Source organism: Festucalex cinctus, chromosome 2, assembly GCF_051991245.1.
Source record: "Festucalex cinctus isolate MCC-2025b chromosome 2, RoL_Fcin_1.0, whole genome shotgun sequence".
NCBI lineage: Eukaryota > Metazoa > Chordata > Actinopteri > Syngnathiformes > Syngnathidae > Festucalex > Festucalex cinctus.
Genome location: NC_135412.1, coordinates 32,748,506 through 32,765,338, shown reverse-complemented (window position 1 = coordinate 32,765,338; position 16,833 = coordinate 32,748,506). Strand labels below are relative to the sequence as shown.

The window sequence follows — 16,833 nt, the reverse complement described above, 5'->3', positions numbered from 1 at the left end:
TCTCTGCATTATTTGCTGACTGAGTGCGAGGCCCACGCTACCTCTGAGTGACGAGTGACACAAAGTGACAGGGAGTGACTTACAGGCAAACTTGAGATGTGCTCTCCTGCTGAGGATTGCTCCTTCAGTGTTGTAGGCCATACACTGGTAGACGCCTACATCCTGGTAGCGGTCCAGGCTGCTTATAATGAGGTTGCCACCTGACAGACGCCGCCGTCGATCCAGGCTGAGATTTATGAAAGTCCCATTCAGTGACCATCTGTGGGGGCAAAGACACCATCAGTCCCTGGCAAAATGCACCATCCATTTGCTACAACCAAGATGCTTCAATACAAGTTGAGAAAGGAACACAATTCACTGAAATTATGAATAATCTACCCTAAGTATGCACTCACTCTAATGGTTAAAATGCATAGTCCTGTGACGTTAAAGGTTACGTTATTATCATGAATTTCACAAGCTCAGCTTCAATGCTTCTCTTTAAGAAACACTTGAGAAATGTGACAACTGAAGAGACATTTAAGTGGCATCTGTCATTTTTGCAGCCTTTATTATCTGTACATTTATGGCTTTTTGCTTGTTTGTTATTTGTCTACCATTTAAGAAGTATTGGGGCCACGGCAAAGAATAAAAGTGAAGTGTATGTCAAAATTCCCACACAAACAAAAAGGTATAAACGTGATACCAACGTGCTTATTCTCATAGAATTAAAACTTCATTTTTTTTCAACTGTATTCCTATAGCCATATTTGCCTAAACTGGAAGATTAGAGCTTTCAAAATAATTGGTGGGCATCCCAATCCCGTAAATATTTTCCATAATAGTAAAAGGTTTTGGTAAAGCATGAAAATGTGCTCCAGGGATCCCCACTTCCACTGTGAAATAGAATTTATTCCACACTAGCCTGAGCATTCGCACTTTTGTTGCGATTTGCACGTATTGGAATGACTGAGGGAATACAGAAGACGTCTGCTGGGTTACCTCGTGAAATGGAACAAAGACATCGTCAGACGTTAACAAATGTACATGCTAAACACCAACAGATGTCATCTGAATAATAACACTATTGCTCAGAGGTGACCTGCCTGGTCCAGCAACATATGAAAATATGTTGTTCAGTGCAGCAGCCCCCTTCCCCCCAAAATCACGGTCCTCTCAAGAGGAACACCTCCCTTGGAAAGTCTTTTTTTCTGCCCTGCAAAATGTCTTCCTATTCAGGGAATTCAGGGGTTGGTCTTTATAGCACCGTTAGAGATCATTGATAAAGGTGATCTGGGGTTGTCATGGCAACTTCAGAGACACTATTCTCCTTATTACAAGACATTCATTGTTGTTTAAAAGTCAAATTACTACACATTGTTTACTACTTTTTCCTGTTAATCCAAATCTATTCAATGGCGATAAATCTCAATTAAGACAAAGATTTGAAACCATTGTTAATTTATTTAAAAACATAGCAGAATTTTTTTATTTATACAATAGGCATGTTGTTTTATTCCCTTTCTATTAATTTTAATCCACAGTGTCTTTCAACTATCAATGCCTGCTGAGGCAACAATCTCAGTTTCTCCATTGGGACCATTAAAATTTAATCTAACCATATCATACACAAAGCTGTCTTCTGCTATTTAAAGGGGAACAGAACACCAAGGCTTAAAAAGGCATCGAGACATTATCATCAATATCGCACGCAATCACCTTTTCTGTCATATTAAATTTACATAACATATTATTCCACTTTTGACCTTTCATTATGACAAAAAAATAGTAAGAGACATTCGTATGATGATACAGAAATAGCTTTTGCAGTACTTTCACATTGAGCAGTAAAGTAAAAATATAATACAGCAGGTGTAAATAGAGCAAGAAGACACACTTTAACAAATTTCAAGTAACTTAAAAAGGTTAATTCAGTTACTTTCTTGAAAAATACAATTTGAGGAATATCTCTGCTACAACAGGAATGCATCTCTCTTCGATTTTATTCCAAAACAGATTATGGATAAGTTCAAGGACAGACAGTATTCATGAATGTTCCCTCGGTAAAATAACAACTTTTTTACTTTGCTACATTGCTCTATTCTGCCACCTTTAAGTGGAAATGAAAGGTGTGGAGGACATAAATGGCAAACTTTCCAAAAGCTTTCAAGCCTAACCTTCAAAAACGAAAAAAATAAAATAAACATGAAATTCTTAGGGAATAAATCCAAACCATTGAATGTCAATGGACGCTTGATGTTGAGGATGCTGTGATTTGGTGTGCATTTAGATTAGCCCTAAATGACCCCAGTCCCCTTGCTGTGTGAGAGGCTCAAGGCAGAGCCCAGCTTACTTATTAGGCAACATAGGCAATGGACAACACAAAATAGCGGTGGTGCTGGTGTGGTTTGGGGCAATCACCTTCAGTATTATTATATTAAAACAAATTAGTACTTCAATTAACTCGAAATTGAAATACTTACATGGATTTGCATTTAGAGAAATGCCCAATTAGTGTTAATACAAATGATATAATACCGTTCCAAATAAGATATAGTAATGAAACAAAGCCTTATTTGTACTGTCAGTCATTTAGCAGAGTGTACTATTAAGATAACAACTTGCTTCTAAGAGATTAGCCTCAACATTTTATGCTAAACAGCAAATATTAATTTTTCCATTTCTGTAACTGGGCAGCATTGACGGGCATGGAACTGATGATGAGTCATTTGTAAAGATTAAACCTTCTCAGTCGGTGCACATTGGCCTAATCTATTATTTTATTATTTAATTTATTGACATCTGACTAGCTAAAGTTCCAAAAGAAAGAGCAATTTAAGATCAATTTAGTCCCTTTATATTAATGAATTCATCTGGAATTACTTCTAGATATAATACAAAGATGCCTTTTAGTGCAAGTTGTGTTTTCCCCCCAAAAAGTGGATTGCTGTGCAGTATTTTTATTGTGGAAACTTCATCTTGCTGCCTGAGTGACACGACTGTCAGATGGAAAGGAAGAGAGTGGGGAGGGAAGGAAAGCGGGGCGACGGAGCAATAGGAGCCCATTTACACTTCAAGAGAAGAAGTGGAGAGGTGCTGAGGGCATGCAGAATCCTGCACAGCCAGCTTGACAAGACACCATGCCGAAAACGTGCTCCATTCACCTTTAATCACTACATGGAGATACCTGGTCTCGGGCACACAGTGAGAAATAATGAGCCTACATAATGTGCTCCACTATCATTCAGCTCATCTGTGCTGCAGTAATTCAATGCACAGCGCAGGTGACATTTATAGTCCAGCGCAGTGGTTCTCAAGTATTTTGGGTCCAGGGATCCCTTACGGGGGAGAAATTTCTCCAGGGACTCCCTCATAATCCGAACAAAAATTTATCGCTACCAAGTCTACCCATAAATGTCATAGAATTAGAGAGTTGCCTATTTTCGAGGAAGGTTTTTCTTAATGTTACAATAAGAATTCCTGTTTGAGTGGAAAAGCTGTATTCTTTTGAGATGAATGATGTGCTTTTTCTTATTTTTATTTTTATTTTTCCCTACAAGTACAGACATACAGTATGCTGTCAGGATAGAAAAGTTTGACACTTAGAAGAATGAAGCTGTATTTTTCAAAACAGTCTTAATAATTCTATACTGCTTCTTTATCATCCACCCACCGTCTATACCGCTTATCCTTTTCAGGGTTGCAGGTGAGCTTGACCCTATCTCAGCTGATTTCAGGAGAAAGGCGGACTGCACACTTGACCGGTCACAAATGCAGTCACACGGCACATATAGAGGCAGACAACCATTCACACTGTCACTGAGTGGGAATTGAACCCACGCTGCCTGCACCAATGTCAGGTAATGGTACCCAATGGTGACTCCTCATAAGGGACACCAATCTATACAATAGAATTTATATTTAATACAGAGTAGTGGTTGAATTGCAATATTAATGTAATGCATGTCAATGCTGTTTGCAAGTTTGCTACAGTGGTTCCCTTCTAGATACCCCCCCCCCCCCCCCCCCCATTTTTTTTTTTTTTCCCTTCTGGGATATCATTGGAGAGGCATGGCGTTTTGTTTTTGGTTATTTTTACATTACGTGAGTGTGTATTTGATCAGAATTAAGACTTGTCTGCTTAAAAAGATTTTACATAACAATGATTATTCTAAAATACGAAAACATTTTGCAACCAGCATTAAAAGCAATATTGTGACATAAAGGCCAAAAATAAATTTTATCTGTGGTATATTGAGAATAATTATATTCCTGTGTGAAATATCTCAACATTGAATCTGTGATTTGAGTTTATCTTGTAAATTATTCCTGGGTGCACAGAGCACAAATTAAGTTCTGGGCGCGCTCGGCCGAGTGGAGATGAACCGTTTCCATGATGTGGTGCGATAGCGCTTCGAGAGAGGAAGCATTCAACTAGGGCCTCTTGTGGCACTGACAGCCCGGAGTGCTGTGCAAATGAAAATGTTCGAAGACTGTTTTCAGCACAGGATGATGACTTTAAGTGATGTAAATTGACACAAATGTGTCCAAAATAAAAAAAGAATATATTGCACTTCTACCTGTACTGAGGAGGTGGGGTGCTCTTGGCATCACAAGTCAGAGTAGCCTCTTCTTCAATGGAGTCCACTGGAATAAACAGATCACCTGGCTCCATCCTCCATCTTGGACCATGGTACAATCCGCTGTCCAGACAATCTGGAAGGCGCAGGAAGTTTGTATGTTAAAGTAGATCTGCATGAGCTGTTTTTTTTTTTTTTTTTTTTAAACTCATTGGACGTAGTCATGTAGCACTTTAAGCGACAAATTTCAGTGGCCCACAAAGTACATGAAAGTCTTTGAAACTTGAGACAACAAAAATTCTTAAGAAAGAGTACAAGTATAAATAACATCATTACTTTGGTAAAAATGGGATAAAAAAAGGCCTCGTAAAAATTGGATATTTTTTGCAAATTTCACAAGCCATTTCACACTCTGACTGGGACTCTAGATAAAACTATAGTAATTTACATTTAATTCATTAATAATTGCTGAATTGCACCCAATTGATATGATGCTGTTGAGCAATACACGCATGCAAGCAATTGTGTACATGCATTTAATCGATGTTTGCAAATGACATTCATATCATAAAATGCGTTGTCAAAATATTACGGTATTTTGTATTTATTTTATATTACGCAAGTAAATTAGATGATTAATCGTGATTAATCAAAATTGAAAAGCGTGATTAATCAGATTAAAAATTTTAAACGATTGACAGCACTAGTAGTGACACAAGTGAGGAGTGAGCTTTACCATCTTCATAGCTGCACACACATGCACAGACAAACATATGGGTTGGTGATGTCATATCATATCTGGTTTGGTCGTGTTTGGTCGCTTTGGTAGCTCTACTGAACGATTTTTGGCGCATAATTCAAAAATCATTAAGTCCTTGGTGTATTGATTCGAGGAACCGTTCATTGTGTATAATATATTATTTAACTCAACATTTAAATGTGGAACTCTGTGTCCCAAACACTTAAAAGAGGGCACATTATGATCGATCGATCGATCGACCTGTCTCTGTCTGTCTGTCTGTCTGTCTGTCTGTCTGTCTGTCTATCTATCTATCTATCTATCTATCTATCTATTTCTGAATATGTGAATGTGAAAACCTTTAAATTGCGCAATAGCCTTCAAAGGTCAAAAAGCGTTGAGCTCTTAATGATCTGAGTTATCATTAATAGAATCAGCATTTCAACTGTAGTATTAAATACTGTCAGTGGAGTTTGAAGTGAATAACATTTGCAATCTTCATGACCAAAGGAGTGTTTCATTAACTAAATGCTTCAGTCTAAATTGTGCATTATAATGAAATATGTGTAATGGAATTGAGGTTTGAAGAGGTGCAAAGTCTGGCTATGTTTCCATGATTGATTTTCCTTGAGAAGTATTTTGTGTATTCAAACTCGTTTGACCTTTCAGCATTGCTGTTTTGTTGTGGTACGATAGTAATTGCAAATTGCTATATGATTAACATTCTTAGAGTGGTGGCTGAGCATCCCTGAGGTTCAAATACTAGATTCACTCCCTGGTGGTAAATACAATCATATTCATGTTGATATTTAAAAGCATCATTGATTGTGTGTTAATTCATAATGAGGCTGGCAACAAAATCCAATAATATCCAATCAAAACATGTGCCTTGAGAAAGTCAATATTGTTGTTTGATTGTCACTGTTTGAGAGTTATTTGGTTTTGTACTGCAAACTGAGAGATGGTTGTGGTCACTTTCTTTGGCTACATTGGATGGGAACAATATTGAAAACACCTTTCAGGAGACATCACATCTACTGTAAACATGCAGTATTCAATAGCTTTAAGTCCCCTATGAGACCACCAGACCCCGTGGATCGTTGAGTTCAGGCTTATTGCGTGTTTTGAGGACCAGAACCAAACAAGTGAAGCAGCATTCTGTTTCTTTGCTCCTCAGCTAAGGTACAAACTTGATACCGTCTCTGTCAGTAAATTTACATCTTGCTTCAAAATGTTATTGTTCATTGCTGCTTTTTCATAAATCAAAAATATTTATTTCACCAGCTCTCTTTTATTTGGTGATTTTAACTTGATAATGCATGCAATTTGTCATTGTACTGTTTTGCCTTATCGTCATTTATCCTGCTTTTCTGCTCGATTTTTATCTTATTTTCATATTTCAATGCAGTCTTGTTTTTGGTCACGTTCTCTTTGCACTCTGAATGGTGCCATACAAATAAACCTGCCTTGCAAGCACGTAACACTAATGGTGCAACGGATCATCATTGATCCGTGGTCAGTTAGAATCAGGCCCCGCAGTTCGGCTCACGCCCGATCCGCAGATTGGTGGGGTCAAAAACAAAGTGGCATTCACAGTCAATACCAAGTGAAGCTGAAACATACTCAACGTAACACGCTAAGCCTCACTTCAATATAATGTTTATCAAATACAGTAATACATTGATGGCAATGAAAATAACCTGAGTAAACTTTTACTTTGAAGTTTGCCCACGTTGTGACGTGATGGCTAGCTTGGCTTCCCTTTTAGATGTTTCTTTATCATAGTTGATTGACATTTTAGTTGCGACCAACATCAACACAACTCTACCCCGAACTCCTGTTCAATCACTAATTTAGTGTGCTCAGAAACTAATTATGCCGTCATTGTATGATATGGCAGAAGTATCCGATGTAAGTGGCTATAGTGCTACCTGTTAGCAAGACCAACGAGTATCTTGCTGCCGACTGGGAAGTAAGTTTGACAGCTTTTGCCCATTTTCAAGAAAAACATTCAACTGAGAGCGGCACGGTGGCGAGTGGTTAGCACGTCCGCCTCCCAGTTCTGAGGACTCCGGTTCGAGTCCAGGCTCCGGCCTTCCTGGGTGGAGTTTGCATGTTCTCCCCGTGCCCGCATGGCTCTTCTCCGGGTACTCCGGTCTCCTCCCACATTCTAAAGACATGCATGGCAGGTTAATTGGTTGCTCCAAATTGTCCCTAGGTGTGCTTGTGCGTATGGATGGTTGTCCGTCTCTGTGTGCCCTGCGATTGGCTGGCAACCAGTCCAGGGTGTCCCCTTACCTACTGCCCAGAGCCAGCTGAGATAGGCGCCAGCACTCCCTGCCACCCTTGTGAGGAATAAGTGGTCCAGAAAATGGACGGATGGACATTCAACTGAAAATGTCAAACTTATCTATTTATATTATAGGTGCACAGCTTGAAGCCATTAATACCTTGTTATTTTACACCTGAAACATGTAAAAAGAAGAATGGTTGTGCCTCATATTGTTCCTAAATCCCAAACGGCTATATTTGACATTTTTAATATTTTTTTTTAATTATTATTATTTTTATTTAATGGGAAAAGGCGTTTTACAAAATAAATGAAGACACTAAATCCTACACGGCTATATTAGACATTTTTAATTGATTTTTTTTTTTAATGGAAAAGGCGCTTTTAAAAATAAATGAAAACAATGTACTATTTTTTTTCTTTTTTTTTGCTGATCCGAAAAACTATTCGATCCGTGACTCAAATCCGTGATCCGATCCGAACCGTGACTTTTGTGATGCGTTGCACCACGACTTAACACAACAAATTACAACCACCATAATCAACATATTGGGCTCAACCTTCATAGCACAGCTGTGCTTGAGCCTAAATCCTAGCACATCCTGATTTCCTTACTGGTGCAAACTTTGTTTAGCCTGTTTGGGATCGTTGGACATTTCCGTGTACCAAGGGTTTTTTTCTTTGACCAACACCCGGGCCGGTGCACCTGCCAATTTGGTGGCTGAAAGACGCACAAACCTTATGCCTGCTGGAACAATGTCTAAATATAGGCGCAGGTAGTGTAACGCAATTTTGGTTAACTGTAAGATCCATGTCATTGTATATCATTAGAAAAATGATGGCGACGTGAATCGAACCTTCTCAATCATTGTAAAAATAAATTCATTTCACACATGGTTTAAGCTGAATATCTTCTGCATTATATTTTCAAAATCACCCTCTTGGCTGCGGCACAGACACGGATCAATATGCACAAAAGTAGTAGTGTTACACTTATATGATAGTATTGAGCAGAAGAAAAAAAATGTCATTCCTCAGTGTGGGTCTAAACAGAACTACTGTACAACGGTAAAAAGTCTGCTCATCAGCTAAATGGAATGAAGAGGAGGATGAAGAGCAGTGGGTGTTTGTGAGTACATGTCAACAAAGACGAGCCCACCCCCACCCGGTCCCCCCTTTCGGTTAAACCACCATCATCCTCTCCGACAATGACATGTTTTCCATCTCTTCAGTAAGCATCCTACACCTGTAAATGTCTAAATGGGAAAGAATAATTATGCCTATAAAAAAAAAAATACAAGTGTGGCTTACCTGCCAAACACTCGATGATCGATAACAGTAGAATCTGTTTCCATGGCAACGTCATCTTTGGCAACCAAGGGCAAATGACACTTTCATCCAATAAGCGTTGAATTGGCACTTGTGATCCTGGCGAGACAGCTCTTGACCTGTTTCAAAAAGATAATTTTGCTTTAAAATGGCAAATTCGGCAGCCAATCATTTTTATGTGATGCTTGCAGTTTCAAGCGTTTCATAACCTAATCTGGAAGCGCAGACAATGACCAAATGAAATGGAACTTCAAATACGATAAGAGATGCATCGCATGGCATTGCCGGTCTTACTTGCGGTCACATTGCACACAGAGGTGTCATATAGGGGGATAGCACAGGTACAGTATGTGGGACCTGAGGTAATGTTAGACTATTAGGGGAGCGACCCACAACACGGCTCATCTGTCACTCGGACGGATTCACTTTCTGGCAGCCTGAGGAGACTTAGCCCTTACAATGGGGTGCTATCCAATCAATTAGATCAACCCGCAGTGGCAGAATGTGTCTTGCCCACATTCTGCTATGGACCTGGACAGCCCCATGAGGAAGCCATTCCACCCGGGTCCGTAATCAAGGACAAGTGTCTGTCTGCTTGGAGCATGTGTTTGCAAATTGCCATGCGCTTGCTTATGGCAGGAGGGGAGTGGGGGCAGATGGAGTGAGTAATGATGCAATTACAAAATGTCAAACACACACACACACAACAAAAAATCCTGAGCACTGTATTAAGGTGAGTGAATGAGTGAGTGAGGTGTACACACAGATATGAGATTCTGTTTTGCACATTGCCGACTGCATTAAGGAGCCCGCCAGCTTCTCCAATATGTATTTTACATTCCACACAAAGTAATGATTTACTTGTAAAATTAATGTGTGTGAGCAAAACATTGTAAATATTATAGTAATGTCTTTGGAGTGTTTCCCTGTCTGAGTTCCCTGTGCCTGTTCCAGGGGCGGAGAGCCATGAGCGTCATTCAAACAGCCTAGCGGGCATGGCTGGCATATGGCAACATTTTCATAGGCTTATGAACTCTGCCTTTGGAGTTGGAGGCCATGTTGTGGCCTGAATGTTGTGCCTAATTCGCAAAACACATTTGAATCTCATGTTTTTAGTTGGTATTGGATCGTGGACGCCAGGATAATATGGCTGTAATGTGCTGTAAATTTACAAGCGTATATGCAACATTTTTAACATGAACATCATGCAAATTAAATTGCAATTGTGATTGGTTAGTTAAGATCCAATCATGAATCAGAAGTGTTGACACAATCCAAATTATGAGTTTTATTGGTTTAGACTGAATATTTTCATGTCCACTGGAACCATTTATGGGTCTGAAGGGGTTAAAACGGCAAAAATAAAGCTTTTGTGAAAAATGAATATACTGGTTAATAATACCCCTTTGAGTAACTAATACATATGCCAAAAAGGGTTTTTTAATGCTCCACTCACCATTTAAAAGGTGTTGCAGTGTTTTGTTAAAAAAAAAAAAATCGTAATAAAATGCCGAGGTATCGGATCGGGACTCGGAATCGGCCGATCTTAAAATGAAGTGACTCGGACTCGGGTCCAAAAAAGTGTGATTGGGACATCCTGAACAAATAATGTAATTTTGTTCATCAATCTATACCAGTGACATATTGGGAACGATTACCGTATTTTCCGCACTATAAGGCGCACCTAAAAGCCTTAAATTTTTTCAAAAGCTGACCATGCGCCTTATAATCCAGTGCGCCTTATATATGGATTAATATTGAGCCGCACCAGGTCTCGCTGTCAAGACTCGATCGGTGACCCTGCACGATCAGTGACGCGCATGCGCAGAAGATCCCGCCATCTTGGATCGCTAGCTAATACTAATACTTTACCTCAGAGAAAATAATAAAACAGCTGTTTATTCATTTTGGGAGTGAATGGAGTTGTCAGAAAGCTGGTTTGTAATCTATTAATAAAGTTTGACTGACCTATCTGACTCTTTTGTTGACATTCCCTTTAGCGCAGCACCATCTAATGGATGCATAACGTAACCCCAGCCTCTATTGTAGCGCCTTATATATGGAAAAAGTTTTAAAATATGTCATTCATTGAAGGTGCGCCTTATAATGCGGTGCGCCTTATAGTGCGGAAAATACGGTAAATGCTCTTCCACTATCGGCAGAAGGTACAATTAATATGTACATGCTAGCCACATGTTCCTGTGACGAGTAAATTTTTGGGATTGGTGATATAAAAAATGGAGGACCCATGCATAGGGAGGCAAGGCCGAAGTGGAAGGCTCACAAAATGTATGTATTCACAAAATACTAAAACGAGGTGCATGAAAGCATCAAATTGTCAACTAAAGTAAGAAAAAGAAAACCAGATTCAGTGTCACAAACCAAAATTGGGAATAAACTCACCACAAAAGGAAACACAACTACTCTCAACGGTTTGATATCAAGAAGTCAATTTTAATGGTTGGTATGTGGCTATGCCGAAATGGTTGGCCACCATATATATATATATATATATATATATATATATATATATATATATATATATATATATATTTTTTTTTTTTTTTTTTTTTTTTTTTTTTTAATAGTATGTGCCACTCTGTGTGCACCTGCTTCGAGAACACATTGAATGAATAATGTCTTCGGGAGGGGTTCATGATGTAGTGAGAGCCACAGATAGATATCAACACCAATCTGCTAAAATGTCAGAGAACACACACAAAGGAGTATACGCGCATACGCACACACACGCCCAACAATACCGTGTCTCCACACATGCACTCACTTTCCATTTAGAAGACATAAGCCGTGATGTGTGGCTCATTTGTGGTCTAATCCCGAGAGAGCCTGGTTCACAGCACTACTTATAGAGGGTCTAATTGTTTGTCAGCTGCCTTGGATGTCAAGTCAGACACGTGGAGTCTCAGCCAGGATTTTCTTCGCCACCTTTCATGTGTGCTCCAGCCTTTTTTTTTTTTTTTTTTACCCTCCTTCAAAGTCGGCCAAATTGGATTTTTATGCTTCCTTCCTTCCTTCCTTCCTTCCTGCAAAGAGTCCTGCACGCCGTAACTCGTGATGGGAGCACAATGTACAGTCGGTTGGCACCAAGAGACTGAGGAGTGATGTGTGGAGGGCACACTGGGTAATACACTCTCTGCCTACTTTGCATGTGCACTCGGAGTGGGGTTTTGATAAGGAATGATAGCCACGTGGTCCTCTCTTCGCGTGCACCTCTACTAAATGCTAATGTGCATGTCAAACCCAGCTACTGAAATTAGCATTAGCAGAAGCAGACTAGTGATTCACATGTCGCATGTGCACCGTTGCCAATGCTTACCACACACCACGCACATTCTCAGTTTGCACTGAATAATGGTGCTAACGATGATGGCGATGCAAGGTGGTGTGAAAGCTTCGCTGTGTGGATCACTCTCCACCAAGGAGTCTGTACCTTCCTTCCAGTATTTAAATGACATAAAGAAAGAAGATGGTGACATACATCCAGCACCTCCATCATACTCTGCCAGCATCCAAGTAGGGTGATGCTTGAACAAATAGCGCAGCTGGAAGAGTGGGAGTCTACTTACTTTGAAGGCCTAAGCTGCATTCATCACAGCTATTTCAGCTGACATGGTGGCATACCAGTCTGCAATTACCTACTGAATGCGTGCGTGCGTGTGCGGGTGTGTGTGTTTACCAAATGCATTTCTGAATGCATGGTGGCAGTCAAATCTACAGCACTCTATAAATTAAGCTGATATGAGGGTTTTTTTTTTTTGCTCACCCCCCACCCCATCACTCTTTGGTCCATTTAATGAAATACATATCAGAAAGGTACACCTGCACAGTATAATGAGTGCTATCCAATTCAATAAATGTCAGAGAGGTGCTAATGTGGTCCACATTGAAATTTAAGATACAAAATTCAAATTTAAGATTAAAATACAGTGGTGCCTTGAGATATTAGCTTAACTCAAAGCACATACAGTATATTAATATCTCCCCACTGAAATGAATGAAAATGTCATATATCATTCCATCACCCGCTAAAAGTGTTTTTTTTGTTTTTGTTTTTGTTTTTAAATTAATGAAGGGAGGCAGTATACTGTATAATACAGTCATGAAGACAAACCAAGAAAAATAGTTTTCTTGTACTATCCGATTACTCAATAATTTCCTGCAATATTAGTAATTTTTCATTAAGGATGAAAAATATATGCCTGTGAATATTGTTAATTATTATTATAATAGTTATATCATCTGTCTACAAATGTGATGTTCCACCATATGTAATGTATTCAAAGAAGCATTACTAAAGGGTTGTGAAAATTGTCACTAATGTTAGCAAGTCAATGGCATTTTCCATTCATGTTAGCATCAAGCTAGCAGGACACTGTCAATTAAGGAAACTTTGTTGGCTTATTTAAAATACACAATATCTAAGTCCTGCGATTGGCTGGCAACCAGTCCAGGGTGTCCCCCGCCTACTGCCCAGAGCCAGCTGAGATAGGCTCCAGCACACCCCTTGTGAGGAATAAGCGGTCAAGAAAATGGATGGATGGATGTATATCTAAGTCCAAGGTTTTCCGTTTAGTTTGTCAGTAAACTTAAAATGGGAGATGTATTAACATCTTGAAACCTCATTTTTGATTAAATGTTCACTAGTTGTAAAAATACACGAGTGATGATTTGGAAGTGATTTGAGTTGACTGCAAGGCTCAAAATAACATTTCTTTGAAGAGAAATTTTGCTCATCAGTGACTTAATTTAAGGAACAATTTACAAATTTTGAGGAGCACATTTTTGTGGGGACCTGAAGCAAATGTTTTATTAAACAATAAAACATTTTCGCAGGGAGGCTGAATGTAGGGCTGCAGCTGCCAAATATTTCAATATTTGATTATCCCGCTAAAAATTCTATGGAATAATCGTGTATTCTGTGAAAATTACATTTGTATTTAATACATTTCAAATAACCAGTTGGTTTCCTTTTTTTTTATATAATAAACTGTTCTCAAATTCACACAGCATAGCAGAAAATTGTATTTTATTGTTTTGAAACATTTTCAGAGGGGGCAATTTCAAACAAATTTGTATTTAAGTAAACATTTTTTTTGTATCCATTCTTATACTACTGGAAGTTTTGAAAGTGTTAAGTAGAAAATGAAGACACCCTGAAAGTAAACAGTTAAAATGGTAAAAGTTGATTAATGTTCTCAAATATAGTAAAAGTGATTACATGATTCACTTGTTAGAGACCAATCCTAAAGTAAGAATTTAAGGACTTTTATCTAGTTCAGGAAATGGGATATTTTTCTCAAATTCACACTTCAGTTCATGAGGAAAAACTTTAATATGAGCAATCTTTTTTTGGTAATTAGTAGACTAACTCAAACTCTCTGATAATTGTATCTGATTCAATCACTCACCTTAATGGACTAAAGTACAGGTGGGCTACTGGTTGGTTGTGTTTACCTTAGGCCCCAAATGACTGCTATGGCCCTGCACTTAAACAGTGATTTCTGGCTGACATACCAAAAGTGTGATTAGAATCTTGTGTATCCTACATTAAATGCATTAGCCTAAATAAGTGTATATAAAAAGTGCACATTATACACAATATTGGAGATGTGAAGAGTGACAGAAAAGGCACTTGCAATTACAAGCCTCCTCAACCCATTTAGTGAGGTATTGCACAATCTGAGGTGAATGATGCCACTCGCGTCTCCCCTGTGTATTTGAACAGGAAATGTAGCAATATTTACAATGTAACAGTATTCAATAAAAAAAAAAAAAAAAAAAAAAAAAGAGTATGAATATAAAGCACAGCACAAATGACTAAAATTGGAAATAATTTTATTTTAACATTATTTGTTTACCACGTGTTAAGTATATCATTGAGTACCAGTGCCCATCAAAACTGGATATTATCTCTTCCAAGGCGGACTTTTAGATAGCCAACACTTGCATTAGATTGTGCAGGAGGTGGTTCTTCATTGTAGCAAGCATAAAATCATTTGTAATGCAATCCACTGAGACTGAGTTGGGCGTGAAATGTGTTGCTGTTGGGTTCCTGCCACGTATTTGACAGAGTGATCACAAGTGAGGCTGCAGTCAGTAGCATCATGCCAGGTAGGCACCCCCAGTAGCCTGAACCACGCGGTAACTAATATAACTCCATGCATCACTCTCTGACCCAGAATAATAGTAATCAATGAATATTTTATAGGGTTTTAAACATGCCCAAAAATAAAACTGAACTCCATGTGGAGGAATTGGCTGCAGTTATGAGGGCATGTCACCATGTTCTAGCCTATAATAAAGTATTCTCCACTGTATTATTGTTATGATGCAATACATGCGAGTGTGACTTGATTGATTGAGGCAAATTGAGACGGTAGACAAGAGCTGGTGAGACTTATTAGGTGCTATAAATATTAAAACACATATGGCACAGTGTAAATAATTTAGCGTACATGCACGTTTACAATAGCCATGCACGCGCACAGGTTTGACTGTTTTCTCGCCTTTTTTTGTGTGTGCGTTTGCGTGCATGTGTCCGTGTGTCTTACCTCTTATCTTTGAGTGTCTTGAGGCCAACAGCGAGCAGATTCAGCTCTCAGGGAATGGGCGACACATGTATCCTCCATGGAAAGCCTTTTAGGAACATTTTGGTCACAATGGCAAGGTCGTTCATACAGGTGAAATTGAGTCGAGATGACACGCGCTTCATAGCTACTGCTCCCGCCTCTTCTTCCGCTCCTCATCACATACACACAAAAATGAATAATGGGAAAAAAAGGAAAAAAAGAAAGAAAACACCGCACACACGTGCGCGCGCAAACGCACAGCTCACATGCACGCACAACACCCACGTTGCTTGTGGCGCTGAATCACATTGAAATCATTCCACGGTCTCCAATCCAACGCGCGCAGCTTTCAAATCAGGCTTGGACCAAAAAAAAAAAAAAAAAAAAAAAGAGGAGGGGAGTGGGGGGCAATCTTGCAGAGGTGATTTATTATGCGCATCAAGTCAACTCCCCTTGTGTGGAGGAGGAGGAAGAGCAGGAAGGAGAAGTGGGCAGCACGGCAACGAGGCAATGGAGTAGCAGCAGCACCAGCAGCAGCAGCAGCAGCATGGGTGTACGTGGGAAAGGCACCTGGCAGGGAACTGCGCCACCTTGTGTCACATCACATCATAACCACCCACGCCACGTGGTTGCGTGTCAGTCAAATAAGACTGGTGAGAACGGTAGATTTTTCAGGTACTGTATGTTTAATTAAAGCGTGACATGGACTATAGTCACTAATCACATGTTTTTGGTTAGAGGGGGAGGCTGAGCTGCTTCCCTGCAAAAGTGGACTGAATGAAATGATTGCATCACATTAACTGATTTAAACTATTTTCCATTTCTGGATGTGCAGCCTTGGTGAGGGAGAATCAGTAAAAGGGGGGAAAAGGAATTTGAACAATTTTCCAAAATGGAAGGAAATTCTTCCACAGCGCACAAAGAGGTCTGTTATTTGCAAACATTGCAAATTCCCACCATGCAAAACCCACTGATGTGGTGGGCCTGAAATAGTGAGGCTTCCCCATTTGGACTAGTTCTGCAAATCTTACCTGGCTGTCTAAACGGCATGCAGACCGAGTGAGGGGATTTTTCTTTAGCTGGAAGCATCACGCGACAGTGAGTTCTTCTCCCAGCCAACGTTGTTAATGTCCTATAGTGCTCCATTTTCGTGCCCAGTGGAAGTCCAGCACGTGACATTGTGTAAATCTGCGCAGAGGCTGGCCAGACCAAGTCTTGATATTTTCCTCACATTCCTGCTGAATTTTATTTTATTTTTTTAAAGAGCTCAGAATTGTTCATTCGGTAGTCTTACCGATTCAACGTCTTGTCATCATTGCTCTTTTT

The 16,833-nt window shown here is 39.4% G+C and overlaps 1 protein-coding gene across 1 annotated transcript in view; it reads right to left on the bottom strand.

Annotated features, from left to right (window-relative positions):
* LOC144014608 (contactin-3-like) overlaps positions 1 to 15,997 on the bottom strand; it is a 68,241-nt gene extending 52,244 nt beyond the window's left edge. The window contains exons 1-4 of the mRNA XM_077514693.1: positions 15,490 to 15,997; positions 8,900 to 9,036; positions 4,560 to 4,695; positions 84 to 259 (exon numbers count right to left, since the gene is read on the bottom strand). Coding sequence (XP_077370819.1) covers positions 84 to 259; positions 4,560 to 4,695; positions 8,900 to 8,954 — 367 coding nt within the window. The 5' untranslated portion in view covers positions 8,955 to 9,036; positions 15,490 to 15,997. The remainder of the gene's footprint in view (positions 1 to 83; positions 260 to 4,559; positions 4,696 to 8,899; positions 9,037 to 15,489) is intronic.
* Between the last annotated feature and the right edge of the window lie 836 nt (positions 15,998 to 16,833).